General features: G+C 47.7%; 6 protein-coding genes across 6 annotated transcripts; 4 read left to right on the top strand and 2 right to left on the bottom strand.

Moving 5' to 3' along the window:
* Positions 1-373: 373 nt before the first annotated feature.
* FSST1_006128 (heterokaryon incompatibility protein-domain-containing protein) lies at positions 374-2,647 on the top strand (the record flags this gene model as incomplete). The annotated part of the gene is made up of 2 exons (XM_083232467.1): positions 374-839; positions 888-2,647. The coding sequence occupies 2 exons, from the start codon at positions 374-376 to the stop codon at positions 2,645-2,647; spliced, it is 2,226 nt and encodes a 741-aa protein (XP_083089558.1).
* Positions 2,648-3,105: 458 nt separating this feature from the next.
* Positions 3,106-4,335, top strand: FSST1_006127 (voltage-dependent anion channel; the record flags this gene model as incomplete). The annotated part of the gene is made up of 1 exon (XM_083232466.1): positions 3,106-4,335. The coding sequence occupies one exon, from the start codon at positions 3,106-3,108 to the stop codon at positions 4,333-4,335; it is 1,230 nt and encodes a 409-aa protein (XP_083089557.1).
* A 144-nt stretch (positions 4,336-4,479) lies between these two features.
* Positions 4,480-6,353, bottom strand: FSST1_006126 (uncharacterized protein; the record flags this gene model as incomplete). The annotated part of the gene is made up of 4 exons (XM_083232465.1): positions 4,480-4,584; positions 4,637-4,836; positions 4,894-5,431; positions 5,478-6,353. 4 exons carry the CDS (start codon positions 6,351-6,353, stop codon positions 4,480-4,482), a joined length of 1,719 nt encoding a protein of 572 aa, XP_083089556.1.
* Positions 6,354-8,859: 2,506 nt separating this feature from the next.
* On the top strand, positions 8,860-10,264 carry FSST1_006125 (uncharacterized protein; the record flags this gene model as incomplete). The annotated part of the gene is made up of 8 exons (XM_083232464.1): positions 8,860-9,166; positions 9,467-9,486; positions 9,540-9,574; positions 9,624-9,637; positions 9,696-9,710; positions 9,759-9,880; positions 9,928-10,063; positions 10,116-10,264. The coding sequence occupies 8 exons, from the start codon at positions 8,860-8,862 to the stop codon at positions 10,262-10,264; spliced, it is 798 nt and encodes a 265-aa protein (XP_083089555.1).
* Positions 10,265-12,373: 2,109 nt separating this feature from the next.
* On the bottom strand, positions 12,374-14,075 carry FSST1_006124 (acyl-CoA dehydrogenase/oxidase; the record flags this gene model as incomplete). The annotated part of the gene is made up of 4 exons (XM_083232462.1): positions 12,374-12,710; positions 12,760-12,868; positions 12,925-13,201; positions 13,254-14,075. 4 exons carry the CDS (start codon positions 14,073-14,075, stop codon positions 12,374-12,376), a joined length of 1,545 nt encoding a protein of 514 aa, XP_083089554.1.
* A 2,042-nt stretch (positions 14,076-16,117) lies between these two features.
* FSST1_006123 (flavin monoamine oxidase family protein) lies at positions 16,118-17,638 on the top strand (the record flags this gene model as incomplete). The annotated part of the gene is made up of 2 exons (XM_083232461.1): positions 16,118-16,712; positions 16,761-17,638. The coding sequence occupies 2 exons, from the start codon at positions 16,118-16,120 to the stop codon at positions 17,636-17,638; spliced, it is 1,473 nt and encodes a 490-aa protein (XP_083089553.1).
* Positions 17,639-18,152: the final 514 nt, after the last annotated feature.

The raw sequence follows: 18,152 nt of genomic DNA, 5'->3' as shown, positions 1-18,152 counted from the left end.
CTGTTTGCCCACTAAAGTCCAGCGCTACAGGCCTTGAAATTGGCTGCAGCTAAAAAAGCGACCTCCCACCAAGCAAGACAAATGACGTCTGATCTGAAACTATTATCATCAACATGAAAATTATACCATGCCGACTCTCATCACGACCTCCATTCGAATTGCACCTTCCGGGCTCTGGCACTAAATAGCCCCATGCTCTCGAAATGTTGCATATAGGCTGCGACCTGCAGATGCAGGCGCCCGTCCAGGGTCCAAGGGGCATCCATTGGTCAACCAGAAATACTGTTGGCATTCCTTCAATGACTTCTGCCTCCTCTCGTGAGCCGATCAAGTCCCTGACTTGACCCTGAGTATTTCGAACCGACTTGTCATAATGCCACCATCAACTTTCTGCGCAAGATGTGTCGGCATCTTCCAGGGACACTACGTGCCTTCGAATATTCTGGTCCAGCATGATCTTGTCGACAGTGAGGCCGCATGGTTTATGACCCAAAGCCTTGGTAAAGGGGGAAACACCGAGTGGAAAGTCAGGCTGGACAAAGATCTAGAAAAAGAAGCCCTAGCGCCATATCTTCACCACAGCCTGCAAGATTTGGAAGAATCGGCAGATAGATGCGTCTTTTGTGCCATGATCTGGGAAAGGTTGACTATTGAGGGGTTTATATATCACCCTTCAAATCTAGACGAGATAAAGAAGAAGGATCTCATTGGCATTCCAACCATCAAGTCCCAAGTAGCCCATACTGGTATATTCTCCTTTGCGATCATTTATGTCACTTGGTCAGGACACAATTGGAGAGGTGTTACCTTTCACAGATTTACAGTGTTTAAAGCCATTAGTAAGTCAGCTTTCTTCGTTTATATTCTAACAGAACTAACGACTGCAGACCTTGGGAACGAAGATGATAGGGCTATATGGAAACCCATGTTTGACCGGCAACAGTCACTTTTACGAATTCGCCGCTGGCTGGAATCATCAACCGCGACTTCAGACCTTCGCCCTCAGTTGCCTACGAGGCTTCTTCATTGCCAGCCATCAAGTCCCGGAGGTGATCCTAAAGTCAGACTAGTGGATTCCATCAATCTTGATCCCTCGACACGCTATGTCGCTCTCACTCATCGCTGGGGTGCCGTGCAGCCTCTCAAGTTATTGGAAGCTCGGGAATCGGCATTTCATGACAACATTCCGTTCGCATCTATTCCGGCTACGTTTCAAGACGCCATCAAATTAGCAAACGACATCAGAATGGAGTACATGTGGATAGATTCCCTCTGCATTATACAGGACTCCAAGGATGACTGGCAAGCTGAAGCTGCGCGCATGGCGTCTGTGTATTCTCAGTCATATGTCACCATCGCTGCTACTGCTGCGGAGGATTCGGCCGCAGGACTCAAGCAGCAGACCACAATGCTCAGGCACCCATGTGAGATCACTCCATCATGGACAGGCTTCGAGGACGAAATCCCATCAGGGCCTATACGAATTATAATTCAATCTGGTTTTTGCGACGAAGTTCTTTCAAAACCCCTATTTCGTCGAGGTTGGACGTTCCAGGAATGGATTCTGTCAACTAGAACAATCCATGTGGCCCGAGACCAACTTTGGTGGACATCAGCCACGAATATGAAGTCTCAAGGTTACGCTGCAAACGAGACTTGCGAAGCATATGGCTTTGATGTCGATCGAAACTACGTTCACGCTATGGCGCCTGGAGCTCTATACTCGCTTACAAACGAGTCCCCGGAAACTCTTGCTCGAGTATGGCATGAACTATTGCAGGAATACACGTCGCGGGATCTCACCTTCGAATCCGATCGCCTTGTAGCCTTTGCCGGGATCGCAGCTTTATATCAAAGCTTTGCAAAGCTCCCTCCTGGCTCATACCTGGCAGGAATATGGCGACAAGTCATCCCACAGGATCTTTTATGGTCTGTTACTGACGGGAGAAAAGTTTTACCACCGCAACTCTATCGTGGTCCTTCATGGTCCTGGGCTTCAGTTGAGCCAGCACCGAACTGGAATGGGAAGTTTTCAGTCAGCATGGGAGACATAAATGTCAACCTGCTGCCGAAGGAAGAGCCATGGGTTGCTGTGGGTACTGTCCGGGAGGCATCAGTCGAGGCTGTAAGCTCCGAGTTTGGCCCCGTGTCTGGGGGCCACTTGGTATTTCATGGGCCATTGATCAAAGCCCGCCTCGGCATGGTGCTGATAGATCTTTCGAATCGTCTCACCGCAGAACAAGCTGCTGAGTTTGTGCCAGGGGGCAAATTGCGGTATATGCGAAATTATGTATCACTGCCAAATCGGACGGGCGCTGCGGCAGAAGCACGCGCTGAGATGCAAATGACAATGGCCCATTTAGACGCTGTTCCTTCGGTGGTGTCTGATGAGGAAATCGACGTCCACCTAGCTGTCATCTATTGTCGAATTGGCCTTAATGGGCATCCAAACGCTCATACGTTGGTTCTCGTTAGGGGGCCAGAAAGGGGAGAATATCGTAGAATTGGATACGTTTCGCTGATAGAGGATGTTATGAACCCATGGAAAGAGACCAGGAATTTTGGCGTTTTCGACGCTCTTACGGATGAGAACGAGTATCTCAGCGTTGGAGATCGGTCCGGTTATTACAACTACCGCATCGTCTGAGTTTGTATGTCAATGCGTATGTGGAACTGTTACAAATGGTGGATAATGCACGTCATGACTTGATATTATGGAGTTGTGAACTCATGGTGGGACCTCACCAAGTAGAAGATGACGATATCTTTAATTTTTCCAATCGCGATTCTATCTTTTTTTTCTCAAAGACACGTAACGTACATTGAAGGCATCGTATAAAAATCTTGGCAATCGCTTGGCAATCGGCTGATAAATTGAGGCCTTACATATTAAGTTTCGATATGATCGAGACACAGTCTCCGGTTGGTTGGCGATGATGACCCATCAGCAAGCCCGCTACCGTAATCAATGAACCGCAAACAGTGGATATGCCAAACCACTTACATAGACTTGATCTCGACCAGGTTTTTCCAAATATTAATTTTCACTGAATCTGTTGCCTTTCTTCCTTTTTCATGATTCTTTAACAATAACCGTGTCCCAAAATGTCCTTCTCGATTGAAGGAGATGGTCGGCTCGACCTTAAACAGCGCGTCCAGGATATGGACAACGACAACTGGAAAGAAGGCCACACTCGAGTCGCCGGCCAAAAACGATTCAAGTCATCGCAAAAAGTCAGCATAAAAGAACGCATCAAGCATTTGACCTGGGCTTTTTTCACTTTTGTTATGAGCACGGGCGGTATTGCGCTGTTGCTGCATTCTACACCACACAAGTTTCGAGGGCTGGAGGTTATCGGGAAGATTTACTATATCCTGACGATAGTACTATTCCTCTGTCTCGTCTCAGGTCTTATTTTGCGGTTTACCACGACGCCTAATGCACTGAAGAAGAGTTTGATGCATCCGACTGAGAGTCTCTTCTTCCCGTGCTCCCTGCTCAGCATTGCGACTATCATATCGAATGCAGGTGCTTATGGTGTTCCCTCGGCAGGGCCCTGGCTGGCTGATGCGCTGAGGGTGTGTTTCTGGATCTATGCTGGTGTCACCATCTTATCGGCTATAGTCCAGTACTTTGTCCTCTTTACTGGAGCTCATCTTCCTATTCATTCCATGACACCCGCTTGGATTTTGCCCATCTTCCCAATTATGCTTACCGGAACCCTTGCGTCATCTCTCATGTCTACGCAAAGTTTGGAACATCGAATGTCGATGCTGGTGGCTGGCGTGACTTTCCAGGGCCTCGGATGGACTGTTGCATTCCTCATATACCCGTTGTACGTGGGTAGACTGATGCAAGATGGATTACCAGCGCCAGCGATGCGACCTGGTATGTTTATTGCTGTCGGTCCTGCAGGATACACCTCTGTGGCTATCATTGGCATGTCCAGGGCACTTCCGGAAGGTTATGGCTATTTCGCGATGCACCCGATGGCACAAGAGGTTCTCAGGATAATAGCACTATGGCTTAGCATATGGATATGGTGTGTTGGGTTCTGGTTCTTTGGATTCGCCCTCCTTTCTGTACTGTCATCTGCGTTCAAGCGCAAGCTGCAGTTTAGCATGACTTGGTGGGCTCTTGTTTTCCCCAACATCGGTTTCACCCTTGCTACAGGAAACATTGGGCAAGAGCTTGAGAGTGAAGGAATTCAGTGGGTTGCAAGCGTTATGACGGTAATGCTGGTCATTATGTGGTTCGTTGTGCTGTATGGAATGGTATCAGCAATTGTTCGCAAGAAGCTTCTTTGGCCTGGGCGGGATGGGGATGAGTCCTAGGACTGCAAGCAACGGAAAGATAACAGATTGAAGGCATATTTCTACCATAATAAATAATAATGACAATCTAGACAAACCCATCTCTTTTACCATGTCCCCCAATTCCCCTTTCTACCCGCGATAACTTGCAGACCGCAATCTGTACTAATCAAGGTCCTTTCTATCGTGCATGATCTCATTCAATTCCTTCTGGGTACAATCGGGCAGATGCTCCAAAGATTCTAGGGGTACCCCTTCCAGTCCAGGGACCTTGTCGAAGACTTCGGGCCCAGGATTCCAGGTGAGCGTATATGGACCATACCTTTTCTCCCGCAACGGTTCGATCGATAAAATTCCGAATCTTGTCGTGAGCAAGGTCCAAAACCGCATTCTTGGAAGCAAAATCCCTTGTGTTAAAGAGAATGGCAAAGTCGAAATCACCGTATGTCTCGACATAGGCGTAACCGCCTTCTATTCCTCCCCTGCGGTAGCCATCCTTGCGTTTACCAATTCTTGCAACGGCTGTAGATATATATGCTAGCTTTGTTTCGTTATGAGAAAGGTTATTGGGGTACTTACAGTGCCGGGCAGCAAACTTCATCACACTGGTAGCGCTTGCGCGGAGAGAAAAGGCAGCGGCGGTTTCTTCCTTGATGGCACCGTCTCCTCCATATACTCCAGACACATACTCCCCCTTTCCGGGGTATCTGGCATCAAGACCAGTCTGCAAACCTTGTTGAACAACCTTATCCTTGAAGTGAGCCCTTGAGTCAGTCTCGAACAGTGACACATCAAGGCCATCGAGGATGTGTTTCTTTAGGAAATCCACATAGGGCATCTCAGTAAGGTTCGCTACTACTGCACCCAACAGTAGGGAGCCGTAGTGAACCATACGCTCGCCTGGGTTGAAATCGAGCCTCTTCTTTAGCTTGTATTCGATCAAGTCGTGAAGAGTGGCGGGTTCTGTGCCATTGTTTTGTAGTTGCAGTCCAACCTTGCCGAATTCGAAGGCGGCTTCTCCAGATTGATTTCGGTCGTATCCTGATGTGTGATCAAGCAGATGCTGGATGGTGATGTCTTCTACTCGCTTGTCGAAGGCTTTGCGATAACCCAGAAGCTTGTAGACAGGTGTGTCGTATGTAACCATGTATTGATCAACGCACCATTCGACGGCTGCGTATAGAAACATCTTGCTGATACCCTCGAGGAGGAACATCATGGGGTTTCACGGTGCCGTAAGCTGATTCGGCATATGTGTAGCTTCGCTCGAGGAAGGCGTGGCCCCTCATTCCGATGGATATTTGGGCTTGTCGAATGCCGTTATGCTTGATGAAATCCTTCATGATTTTATCCAGCTCCTTTTTAGCCTTCTTGTTGTTCCTGAAGCCTGAAGTCTGTCCATGCGCTGCCCATACTCGAGGCTGACATCTCGTGCGTTCAGCCAAGACGACGTTGAACTGTGTCTTGCCGAAACCTGAGGCTCCTTGTATGTCGACCGGTATGAACCACTGATGGCGTTGCCTATCGATCTCCTTAGCCATCGCTGATTGATTGAGGCGAATTGCGGCTGACCAACCCCCCATGCTCATGTCAGTCATTAGGGGTGTAATCACACCATCGTCGGCCATGAAGAGCTTGGCAGGGTGTAGAAATTGTCGTGATACGTGCGGATAGTTGAATTCGGAGACCCAGCTCGAATCTGGCATCAAGCCTGGCTCGGAATGTTCCAGTGCCCATCGCTCATTGCCTTTGTTCTCGTGGATTAAAACACAATATCTTCTGTTGTCCAACTCTCCGTACATACGAAAACTGACAACCCTGGATATACCGTTGTCATCCTTACCTGCCACCCACTTGTCGAGGTCCTCAATATCGCACTTGTAGGCCCGTTTGAGGCGGCGCTTGGGAAGTACCATAACGCCGTGGAATTCAGCTCTGTCTGGTGGCCCATTCGCGTTGAGGATGGCCATCCGGGAGCCCTCCATCTCCCACTTTTCAACCCATTCTCCGAACTCTTTCAGGCTCAAACCCCATGCCATCTGCCAGGAATGGCCAGTTGTTCCGTCGTGGATCCAAGTCGCAGCGTACCGGGTCTCACTTGGGTTTCCGTAGCCACACAACAACGTGGGCCTGAAGCCACCCTCTCTTAGAGATTTTGGATGCAGGTTGGAAAGAAGAGCGGAACCTAGGCGCAAGCCATGCTATTTGTTTGATTGTCCTTACAAACGGTAGAGTTTGGGAACGTGGCGACTGCGAATATTGTTTGAGGGGTATAAACATGACACAAAGTTTATGTTGAATATTGTCCATTCTCGTAAAGTTATTCGAATTGTCAGAGTGGATAAGCTTGGATAAGCCTGCCATTGCTTGTAAAACTGAAAATTGGATCGATAAGCATACGCACAAGGTTGCAGAAACTGATGCAAAACGTCAATAATTTCAAAACAAAAGCCATGGCGAACAAACGCATATTCTGGACGTCTAGGCAGATCACCAGCAACCAGGGCACTATAATCCTGCCTTCACCAAACCTACCCTTCTAAAACGATTACTAAATTACAGTTAGATTTAACTGATCGAAGCGTAATACTCATTTGAAACAATTTGGTTGTTTCTTGAACGATGGAAACATTGTCCAAACCTCAACTTATTAATGCTCCCTGAAGTTAGTCAAACTCGATCGTGAATATTTCGCAACTCTATATTCTAGTTATATCCCCTAGGTGATTTTATAATCATAGAAACCATCAGAAATCATTAAGCCTCCGCAGTCTATTCAGGAAGCTACCTTTCTAGTACTCTATTGTGTTGTTTGATTTCCTTCAATATCCCAAATCAACTTGGTTAACTTACCACAAAGAATCAATACTTTCATTCACCACTCCTATTAGTGAGCGATATTTGTTGGTAAGTATCAGTGCCTGTCAGATTATGTCGTGGTTGAAGAAACTAAGCGAAGGTGTTGCACAATGCGTTGTGTCTATATGACTTCCCACTGAGTACAATTCTCCGATTTTTTGGTAGTACCGCATGTTTGCTGTAATGCAAGGAATCGAATCGGATAATGCCAAGAGATTAAGGCTATATCCTAGAGAAAACACATTCCATTGTATTTATCGACCAGCAGGTAACTTGAGCTCTTCGTGAAGTTGTTGTTGTTAAGTTACCCTGTGTTTTGCCGATCTTGATCTGCTGCGATAGGTAGGTTATAGCTTTTGAACCTAAGCTTGAACAAGTTAGCGGTCCCTCTTTGCCCCATCTGTGCGGTCGCGCCGTCTGTGACGATCTCGTCCTGACTGTGCATGGTTAGGGCAACTGCATTTTATCACGTTACAGTGGTCAGTTGACAATGCATGTTTTGGTCTCTGATGTTTGCTTTGGAGTTGCGATGGCTGGAAGTTCAGTTCTTACGACAGAAGTGGTATTGTAGTTGATAGTTGGTTGCAAGCTTTGAAAACTATAACCGTGGTCTCTAGACAGTAACATGCTAGGGGCACCGTAAAAGTGTCAGTAGGCTTCAAGTGTGGACAGCTCCAAGTGATACAAAGGACCAATAGCCTAATCAGTCGCACCTCAACTCCGATTCTAGATCGTTGCATCATCTTGTACAACTTCAACAAGGCTTGTGCTTCGTAGTAGACGCCGTGTAACCGCCAACTCAGATGGTATCTGACGATAAACGCCTTGTCAGACTGAAGCAGTATGCACCACTTACTTGATCTGTCTCAAGGAAGATGATGTTTTCGATAACCGAGCCAATCTTCTCTTTACACAATGACACTCCAATATACCTGAATCATTTTGTTCGGGTAGAGGCAGATTAGTCGACGTCAAGTAGAAAAGAAATGGTCGTGTGATTGATCACACAGTGTCAGATCTAGCTCTTCGATACTGATAGATGTGCTCTGTTAGTGGAGGTACGCGCTGCAAGGGACGGATAGCAAGGCCTGCAGCGGAAGGACCAACGATTTGTGCCCTGTAAGCGAGTCCACTGTGGATTGAGAAATGCACTGGGACTGGGGGAGGAAAGTGACCCTTGACCCGCTCCTGCAAAAAACCTGAGCTCAAAGCCCAACTCGTCAAAGCGTATCAAAACTCAACTCTCAAACTCGATTCGGCTCACTCTCTCCTTCACACAACAACCAACGACTTTCTTCGAATCCTCTGATTTGAAGTTTTCCTCAGCAACCGCAGACAAATTCCACTTTACGGTATGTTTTCAATTTTGTTATGCTGTATTTCAACATCTTTCCTTCACCTACAACGCCCACCTCTGCTATTCTTGCACGGGCTCGCCTTTGAACTTTGCTCGCTTGAAAAAAATCCTGGGAGAAAATTCCCATACCTGCCCGCCATTAGAAATCTCTGCACCCCGCCCCCGCCTACCACTTTCAGCTATCAGGATCCATCTAGAGTGGATTCAAGAGCTTCTGTTACTCTGTGTGGACTTAGCAACAACAGTCGCTGGTTTTCAACAGTGAATCAGGGTTTCAACAACATTACAGCTTCAATTGCAAAAGCCAACAAACAGTGAATCATATCACAATGGCTCTTCGCTTACTGCCTCGGGCTAGAAAATTTCCCTTTTCTCAGTGGCATCAACAAGGCTCTCGTTCTTCCCCTCTCTTCTCCGTCACCACTCGTCTGCCCCTCGTTTATCTCTTGCCTCAAACGGTGCTGGCGCCGGTTGACTGCACTAGCTCTTTCAGCACTTTTACAGCTTTAACTCGACCTTTGATTCCTCAACTAACTCCAAAACCTCAGAAACTCCTTCACACAACATCTCAATCTCTCAAAATGGATTCCTTCCAGCAGCAACAGCAGCAGCAGCCCCGTGGCGCTTGCTACTCTTGTAAGTCTCAAATTCCTTACAACACATATTGCACGTCAAATTGCCTTTACGGGTCGTCGCACTTGGTCTCGGTCTAAAGAAGTGGCGCACTATTTTGGAGCACTCCTAGAGCGACATTGGTGCTGTGGCTTGCCCTTGACTTCCTTTTGCACCGAACTGGTCTCGTGCCGCGACTTTGCGTTAGGGCAGTTTTGGCTTGGCATAGAGATGCGGACCCTCGGGCTCGGCTGAGGCACCTATGCCGCATCTCGCTATCCATTATCTTGACCTTAAGTCTGAATTTATGCTAACATTTCTCAGGCGGTTCTACCGCTCACCAGGTACGATGAGTGCCTCAGCTCATTTCTATTTACATACTGACTATTATATCCAGGCCCGCGACTGCCCCACCAAGGGTCCCGCTAAGTGGTAAGTTATCTCGATTCTTAGAAGAACAACATGCTAATCAACCTCTCAGCTACAACTGTGGTGGTAAGCTACTCACTCCGGCAATTGCTAGAATTCTCTGGACTAACATATCTGACTATAGGCGAGGGCCACATGAGTATGTTTCCGATTCCCACTTCAAGCAATAAGCGCTAACTCATTACAGGCCGTGACTGCACTGAGCCTATGAAGGACAACAAGTCCTGCTACAAGTGCGGCCAGCCCGGCCACATTTCCCGCGATTGCCCCATGAGCGGCGGTAGCGGCCAGGCCACTGAATGTTACAAGGTTAGTTTACCATTGTCTCCTTATAGACTTGAGCTAACAGATTCCAGTGTGGTGAGATCGGCCACATTGCCCGTAACTGCCAGAAGTCCTCTTACGGTAACAACTACGGCGGTGGTGGTGGTTTCCAGCAGGGCGGCGCCGGCAAGACCTGCTACTCTTGCGGTGGTTTCGGCCACATGTCTCGTGAGTGTCTAGTGATCGTGAGTGGTTTGATTTTGACTGACCAAATACACAGGCGAGTGTGTCAACGGCATGAAGTGCTACAACTGTGGCGAGTCTGGTCACTACTCCCGTGACTGCCCCAAGGAGTCCGCTGGTGGTGAGAAGATCTGCTACAAGTGCCAGCAGCCCGGACACGTCCAGTCTCAGTGCCCCGGCAACTAAAATGGTGACTCGGTTTCTCAGTATAACGACTGAGGCGAGTAGGACGTGGCGACCTGTTGATACCCACGGACGATTATTTCCTTATTCTCTTACGGCATTTTTCACAAAAGTTCATTTCCTCACACGACTTTAATGATCATCACGGCAAGGATGGCAGCTCACAAAAACACAACGTGCGCAATCTTCGACAAAGGCTGGCGGTGCCCAGCCTTGATTGGAACATATCAGCATTGGATTTCGTCACCGACTGGACGAACGACTACGACCATACATACGACTCAGCTTTGAGAGAAAATGGTGACGGGTGGAGAGTGACGAGATCAAAAAGGTTATCTGGTGGCTTGTTGGTGGAGAGCCCAAGCTCAACAGAGCTAGGTGTGCTCCTTTGGTAGTCAAGTCGAGATGAAAAGTGTTGATCCCGACGTTGTGGAAACTTCAACCTGGTGTGACTGTGTGTGTGTTTGACTTAGCTCACTGCTGCTCTGCATTGAACGCAAGCGGCTGGGCAGGTGTAGATCAAAGACTAAGATCAAATCCCGGAAGATGAACGGCTCTGCCTTACAAACAAGTCAAGCTATTACTGCCAGTAACGATGTTATCCTTACCTAAAGAGGATAGCTGGAGGACAGCTTGGCTTGTCGACTGGTGGTAAACAACTGGCCAATCTTCAGGCTGAATGGTTCACGCATATGGAAGCATGGCCTAGCTACAGGCTCTGGAACTGAGTACAAGGCAACCGAGCGAGGTTGCTTCACGTTCACGAATCGAGTCAGCAATCAGCCCATGAAGGCCTCAAAGTATCGTTCAGCTGCCTTTTGCCTCTGGTACCTGTTACGGTTTCTGTTTATTTCTTCTTTCTTCTGTGGGAGAAGAAAGCCTTGGTAACTGGCTTGAAGAAAGAGACTCCTTTGCACACCCAAGTTCATGGCTTTGTCAAGGAAGCCTTATTGCAAGCCTTTTATTTTTGGTCTGTATAACCTCAATGTCCCTAGGGAGATATCGTCACTACAACTAACCAACGAACGCACCTCGTGTATCGCCATCGACACAAATACAAACCTATCTGAATCTCTTGGGAGGTAGATGACGTTACACAAACAACCACCGGCGTCTCATTGTTGGGGGTCAATTTGAAATTCAAATCTCAAAAGAAATGGCAGTATCAAAGCCTCGCATTGAATTCAAGGAAGCAAAACGTTGCTAGAAACAGAACTGTAACTAAGATCTGACTGCTTCGTTCATATAGTTTACATATCCAAAGTTTGAAATCTTCGTTTGCGGGTGGTAAGTACATCAGCAGTTGGTATAGAACAATTATAGACAACTTATCGCTATCTACGATATACACCTGGGTATTAGTCTTGAACCAGAACATAAGTATAAATAAAGTCTTTCACATCATACAGAGGGATTCAATATGAGATAAAGACACATAGGCAACATAGAATATCAAAAGAAATCCAAGTCAGGTCATGGCCTTCGAAGGGAATTCGGCATTGGTGAGAGGAATTTGGTTTATGACTCCCTTGTCACGGGTGATTATGGCTTTTATGTTCTTCAAATCGTAGCAGTGACTAGCTGGCTGTATTTTACGTTTGCTGTCTTCATCCTATAGTGTGGTTGAATCCAGTAGTTTGCATACCCCTGATGTTTGTGAGTGTTGACAACCACTTAAGCGCAGAACTCTTGTCAGTTTATTCCTGGCATTCCAAGCATCTCTGGCATGGCACTCGACTACAAGACTAACTCTTTATGAATTGAAAAGTCTTGAAATCCGTGTACTGGCCTCAACTATATGACAAGGCAGTTTGATACGACCGAACAGGGAAGGGCTCCCGAATATGTTTGAACGAGATGATGGACGACATCGACGTTGAATATTTGTTTATACGCCCATACAATCTAGTAATTAGGTCGACTAGGAGATACAAATATGATGATGCAAAACTGTCGTATGATATAAATAAATGATAGGTCACAGAACACAGCATTGGTTCAACTGAAGCTTCATTATGTTGAATATATTTGATAAACAAAAATAAATCGCTTTGTCGGATATTTCCAAAAAGGCACCTAAAACGATAACTACATATACAGCCCAAGATAATCTTACAACTTGGCGTTGGGGAAGTTCCTCATAGCCTGTCTCACACCAAGATCTCCCAAGACCTCCTCGGCACCACCGAGAATAGCATCAAACTTGTAGGTTCGGTGGAACATCTCGATGAACTTGCCCATGCCGGTCTGGGTGATTCCACGACCACCCCAGATCTGCACGGACTCGTCGGCGACCTCGTGAGCAGCACGGGTTGCGCTCATCTTGAGAAGACCGATAGGACCGGCAAGGTGCTGCGCTTGCTGGCTATAGGGCATGTGGCACATTTGATATGTGACGGTTTCGAGCCACGACTGGTTGGCTTCGACGAGGGCAATCATCTTGGCGAGTCTAGGAGATGTTAGTATTGGGTTGTCATAGATGACTTGGGGTTGCTCACTTTTGTCGGATGACGGGCTGGTCAATCAGCGACTTGCCAAATACTTGACGTTGGTTGGCCCACTTGAGACACTCCTCAACGATGCTTCTTGAAAGACGAAGACTTCCACCTGTTGAACGGTAAGTGGCTGATCGGTTATAGTTTGTAGGTGTATAGGCGACTTACAAACCATGGTCCAGCGCTCGTGGTTAAAGTTGCTGAGAATGACCTGGATACCCTTGTTCTCCTTGCCCAGCATGTTCTCAGCAGGGACCTTAACATTATCAAACGTCACAAAAGCTGTACCAGCAGTGGTAGAGTAAGAGGTCTTGATCTGTTTGGTCTCGACACCCTCGCCTCGCTCGATGACGAAGACACTCAGGCCCTTGTCCGTACGAGCACCGGTAACGAAGTAATCACACCAGACACCATTGGTGATCCACTTCTTAGTTCCGTTGATGATCTAGCGAATGTTAGCTCCACATACTCAATCATAGAGACAGTGTTTAACTTACATAGTGCTTGCCGTCGGGGGTCTTCTCGGCAGTTGTGCGCAGTCCAGCGACATCCGAACCAGCAAAGGCCTCGGTAATGGCGAGACAGATTTTCTTCTTGCCGCTGAATACCTCGTCGGCAATCTTCTTCTTCCAGGCCTCGTCGCGGGCAAAGTTGAGAACAGCTGTCAAGCTGATGGTCATACCGGCCATGTTTCCGTCAGCGAAGCCACGGGCCATGGCGCGTGCGAGCTCCTGCGACACGATCAAGTCGTGGAAGTAATCGAACTCCTCGCCCTTGACTGCGCCTCCCATGAGGTTGACTCCGTGAAGATGCTTTCCGGGTCCAAGACGCATGTGCAAGATACCCAGCTCGCTCATGCGATCAATCATCTTCTGGCTAATGTAGCGGCCTGTCGCCTCGCACTCCTGTGCCTCCTCGTACAGCTCGCTGTCAACGAACTCCCTGAGCTTGCGCCGCAGTTCCCTGTGGCTGTCCTTGTAGTAGGGGGATTTGAAAGGCTCGGCAAGCCATAGGGGCTCGGCGTAGGGGACCTTGCTGAGGTCGCCAGGCTGTGGGGTGATGACTTGGGCCTTCTCGCCCTCGATGGTGCCAACGGCAAGGTCCTTGTACTTTGTGAGGACCTCGTGTCGGTGGAGGTTATAGAAAGCGGTGGTGGCATCTTGACCGGCGACCTGGCGCAGGACAGTCTCACCACCGGGATGAGCATCGACAAAGTCTGTTAGATCGTAGACTGTGCTGTCGATGATGCACCAGAGGGACTCGTCGGAGGTGTGCGAGCGGACCTCCTCGCGGGAGAATGTGTCTGCGGGTGTGCTCATTTTGGTTGTATATAGAGGTTTAGGGGTATACAGAAGTGAAAGAAGAGGAGAAATAGTAAGAAACAAAAGTTAAAGAAAGAGCTGGCTTTTGGTATTGACAGAGACACCCTTGACGATGATTACCCCGGATGAGACTGGCGCTGAACCTCGGCACCGACTAAGTGGGCCTGTCATGATGAAATACAAAGTTTCCTATTGGTTTTAACGGCATCACTTCCATTTTGCGGGGGCGGGGCCGAACCAGTTTCATTTGCACATGATGGAGATTGTTCTTGAGCCGCTTTCATCGATATTGTTAGTGGAATAGATAGTTGTTGAAGACCTAGACTAGCTACTGCATGTAACTAAACCCTAGCAGGTAGTCCCATCCAGGCTTCAGTTTTATTATTAGAGGACAAGTTTGTTTAGACACTCAAACTTCAACCTCCGGAGAGGCTTAAATTTGCGGTGAATGAATTCACGATGTTGTGCATATGCTGAGTTAAACTACCTGGTTGGTTATCGGCTTTTAGAGGAAGGTCTTGTGTCTCATCGCTACACTACCTCCTACTCTTACAGCCAACTGCATATAGGTAGTGTGACAGGATGCTTCAGGGTAGCTCACTCTATAATGACTTATTTTCATCCTATGAACTTCCTGAGGTTGACGAGTAGCCTCGACGGGTTCAAGTTGACAACCAGATAGGTAAAATGTCAAATTCTCAAGGAAACGAAACAACATCCTAATGATGCGGCAACTACCTAGCCTTGGTTGCATGGTTCGACTCGTCACCCTAGTCATGGACCCACGCGCTAGGTGCCGATAAAGAAACTGTTGGATAACCTCAAAGAAACTTTTTTCTCTAAGCAAAGCTCATCTCTAAAGCTCGTTACCTTGTCTACTTTGAAGCTCTTCTGTGAGGCATGCGACATTGCTTGTATCTCTCTATTCTGCCGCACTTACAACCTGGGTTTTTAGCACGGTACGTATCACTTTCTACTTAACCTGGCGAAACCCTGCATTTTCTTATCTTTCACCTTACCTCTGTCTTACATACTAGGTACAGCCTGTCTTGTGTTTGACTCACAACCCGAGCTATTCTTTCCCAAGTCAACCTCTTGCATAGTATATTGTTTTTCATGAGTGGCCCTTTGAGGGGTTTCTATAAGACGGTTGTTGCCTTGTACCCATGTCCCCATGAGTGTCGATTCAAAGTCTTTATTGGCCAGGTTATTTGGACCTGCAGAAATAAGACAATAATGCATAATCCGCCTCACTATACTATGCGCCTATCGCCGACTTCTTTATCGGTCATGTTGCTCCAATCGTGGGCCTCCAAGGTTGAGTTAAGGCTCAGGCTAAAACAACAAGGCGTTCATGGCGGTCTTTCCCCTGCGCCCACTTTCTAAACGGCCTGCGCCGGTTAGTTCTGGATTGGCCTGTTGTCAACCCACCCTCGCTTGGTTGCTTTCCCCCTTATCTCGAGGTTTATAGACCGCCCAAGTTGTCGGCAGCATGCATCTGCCATGATTAGTCGGTGATTGCCTCGACTTGAACTGGGGGCTAACACACGCCCAACTCCGTCCATCCATCCATCCAAGTGGTGGATATCTCCCTCGTGATCGTCGTCGTCACGATATCTAGTCCATTTCGAGTTGTCATTTATTCTCCGGGAACTTTCCTAGCCAAAAGCCAATGTTTGCCTGCCATGTCTTTGACATCCGGTGACCTCCCTGTCACAACTTGAGGCTTATATCGGCCTTGCTACCGCGTAGTTGATCAACTCCTACCCCACCTATCATACCGAGTATCCCAATAACCTCGTTTGCCCCTACCTGGAAGTCCAGTTTATTCACTATTTTAACCACTTGCCAAATACTCACAGTCACCAACCCTTTTTCTTTGTCAATATACTCTCACCGTTCCAATGGATGCTTACTCAATATGTTGCACTAGTCCTGCTGCTAGACACACTTCAAGGATATACCAGGACCTCTGGTCAACTCGTCCCCATACCCGAGCCGGCTTTAATCCAGATAACATATCAAAGAAGGTCACCACGATGAATGGCCTGAGGAGAATCGATCATACCTCAAAACCGCACATCGCTATAGTCGGTGCTGGGCTTGCGGGACTTCGGTGCGCCGATGTTCTACTCCAGAATGGATTCCAGGTAACCATTATTGAAGCCCGCAACCGGGTTGGTGGGCGTCTGCATCAGGAGATTCTCCCTAATGGACATCTAGCTGATGTTGGACCAAACTGGATACATGGAACCGACGACAACCCTATGCTAGACCTAGCCAAACAGACAAATACTGCTGTTAGTGACTGGGACTCGACTTCGTGCGTATTTGGCGAGGATGGAGAGCTCTTTTCGCTCAAGGATGGTGAGAAGTACTCCACCATGGTGTGGGATATCGTTCAGGAGGCCTTTAAGCATTCTAATAACTCCTCTCACGATATCGATTCCAAGCAGAGCCTCCATGACTTTTTTGTTCAAAAGGTGGCCGAAAAGGTACCGAGTACCGAGGACGACCATGAGAGGAAACAAAAAATTGTGATGCAAATATCTGAGATGTGGGGTGCCTTTATTGGAAGTCCTGTTTACAGGCAAAGTTTGAAGTTCTTCTGGCTCGAGGAGTGCATTGAAGGCGGTACGTGAAAACACTCGACCAGGATACGGCTTGGCTGACTGTTACTAGAAAACTTGTTCTGCGCTGGAACTTATAAAAAGGTTCTGGATGAAGTTACAAGACCTGCTCTCGAAGGTGCCGAGATTAAGTTCGAAACCAAGGTTGACAAGATATCGTACAGAACGAGCCCTGAGGAAAAGGCCAAGGTCAGAACGCAAAGCGGCCAAACACTCGAGTTTGATGAGATCGTCATGACTGCGCCTCTTGGATGGCTAAAACGAAACCTCGATGCATTTGAACCTGCGCTGCCTGCTCGAATGACCAAAGCAATTGGGGCTATCGGTTATGGATGCCTTGAGAAGGTGTACATTAACTTCCCCAAAGCCTTTTGGCTTGGAGGTCAAGGCGATGATCGAAAGGCAGAGGGATTCGTACAATGGTTATCTCCAAATTACGTCCCTGATCTGAATCCAAAGAGGTGGAACCAGGAGGTCGTGGAACTCGCAAGTCTTGGACCAGAAGTGTCACATCCTACACTTCTCTTCTACACCTACGGCGAGCAATCACAGTACATCACCGGGGAGTTGTTCAAGATGTCGGATCCGAAGAAGAAGGATGAGTTTCTCCTCAACTTCTTCAAGCCGTATTACTCACTATTGCCGCACTACTCGGAGAGCGATCCCGACTGCAAACCTTCTGGCTTCATGGCTACTGACTGGCTTCATGATGAGCTTTCTGGGTATGGAAGTTATAGCAACTTTCAAGTTGGTTTGGAAGAAGGCGATGTGGATATTCGGACAATGCGAGAGGGTTTACCGGACCATGGTTTGTGGCTGGCAGGCGAACACACGGCGCCGTTTGTTGGTCTTGGCACGGCGACCGGGGCGTATTGGAGCGGTGAGGCGGTTGGGAAACGCATAGCGGAGGCTTATGGGCGAAACAAGTAAGAGATAGATATAGAGATGAAGCATGTTGAAGTCGTAAAGAATAACGCACCAAATAAGGACATATCCAGGATTTCAGTAATACTCGCGTGATACTTGTAGACGGAAGCTGTCATCAGGGTATCAGAAAAATTGACCGCTGGAAGCATAAGGGACGAAATTAATAGGTCACTTTATGCCCCTTAGGCTATTGTTCTTAGACTACTTATTTTTATACCCTAAGACTTAGGAGGCCATTTTTTCTGCTACCCAGTAGGCTGTCTCAGGTTATCGGGTTATCGGAAAGGAGATCGACGATTCAATTGTTTGGAGTCATTGCTGCTTTGACTCACCAGGTCACAGCAGCAGACAGAACATCAAACGAAGTGAACGGGTACTGTAGTATCCATGACGCGCCTAACACATGCTGTACAATCTGATGGTGTTGCCAATGAGTTGAGTCGATTCATTGTACAGCAGATGCGCGACTCGTATCACCCACTAAAAGCGCAATTCTTAGGTCAACTGACGCGCTTAG

The sequence above is a fragment of the Fusarium sambucinum genome, chromosome I (genome assembly GCF_050947815.1).
Source record: "Fusarium sambucinum isolate potato_lamoka chromosome I, whole genome shotgun sequence".
Classification (NCBI taxonomy): domain Eukaryota; kingdom Fungi; phylum Ascomycota; class Sordariomycetes; order Hypocreales; family Nectriaceae; genus Fusarium; species Fusarium sambucinum.
This window is presented reverse-complemented; position numbering and strand designations above follow the sequence as displayed.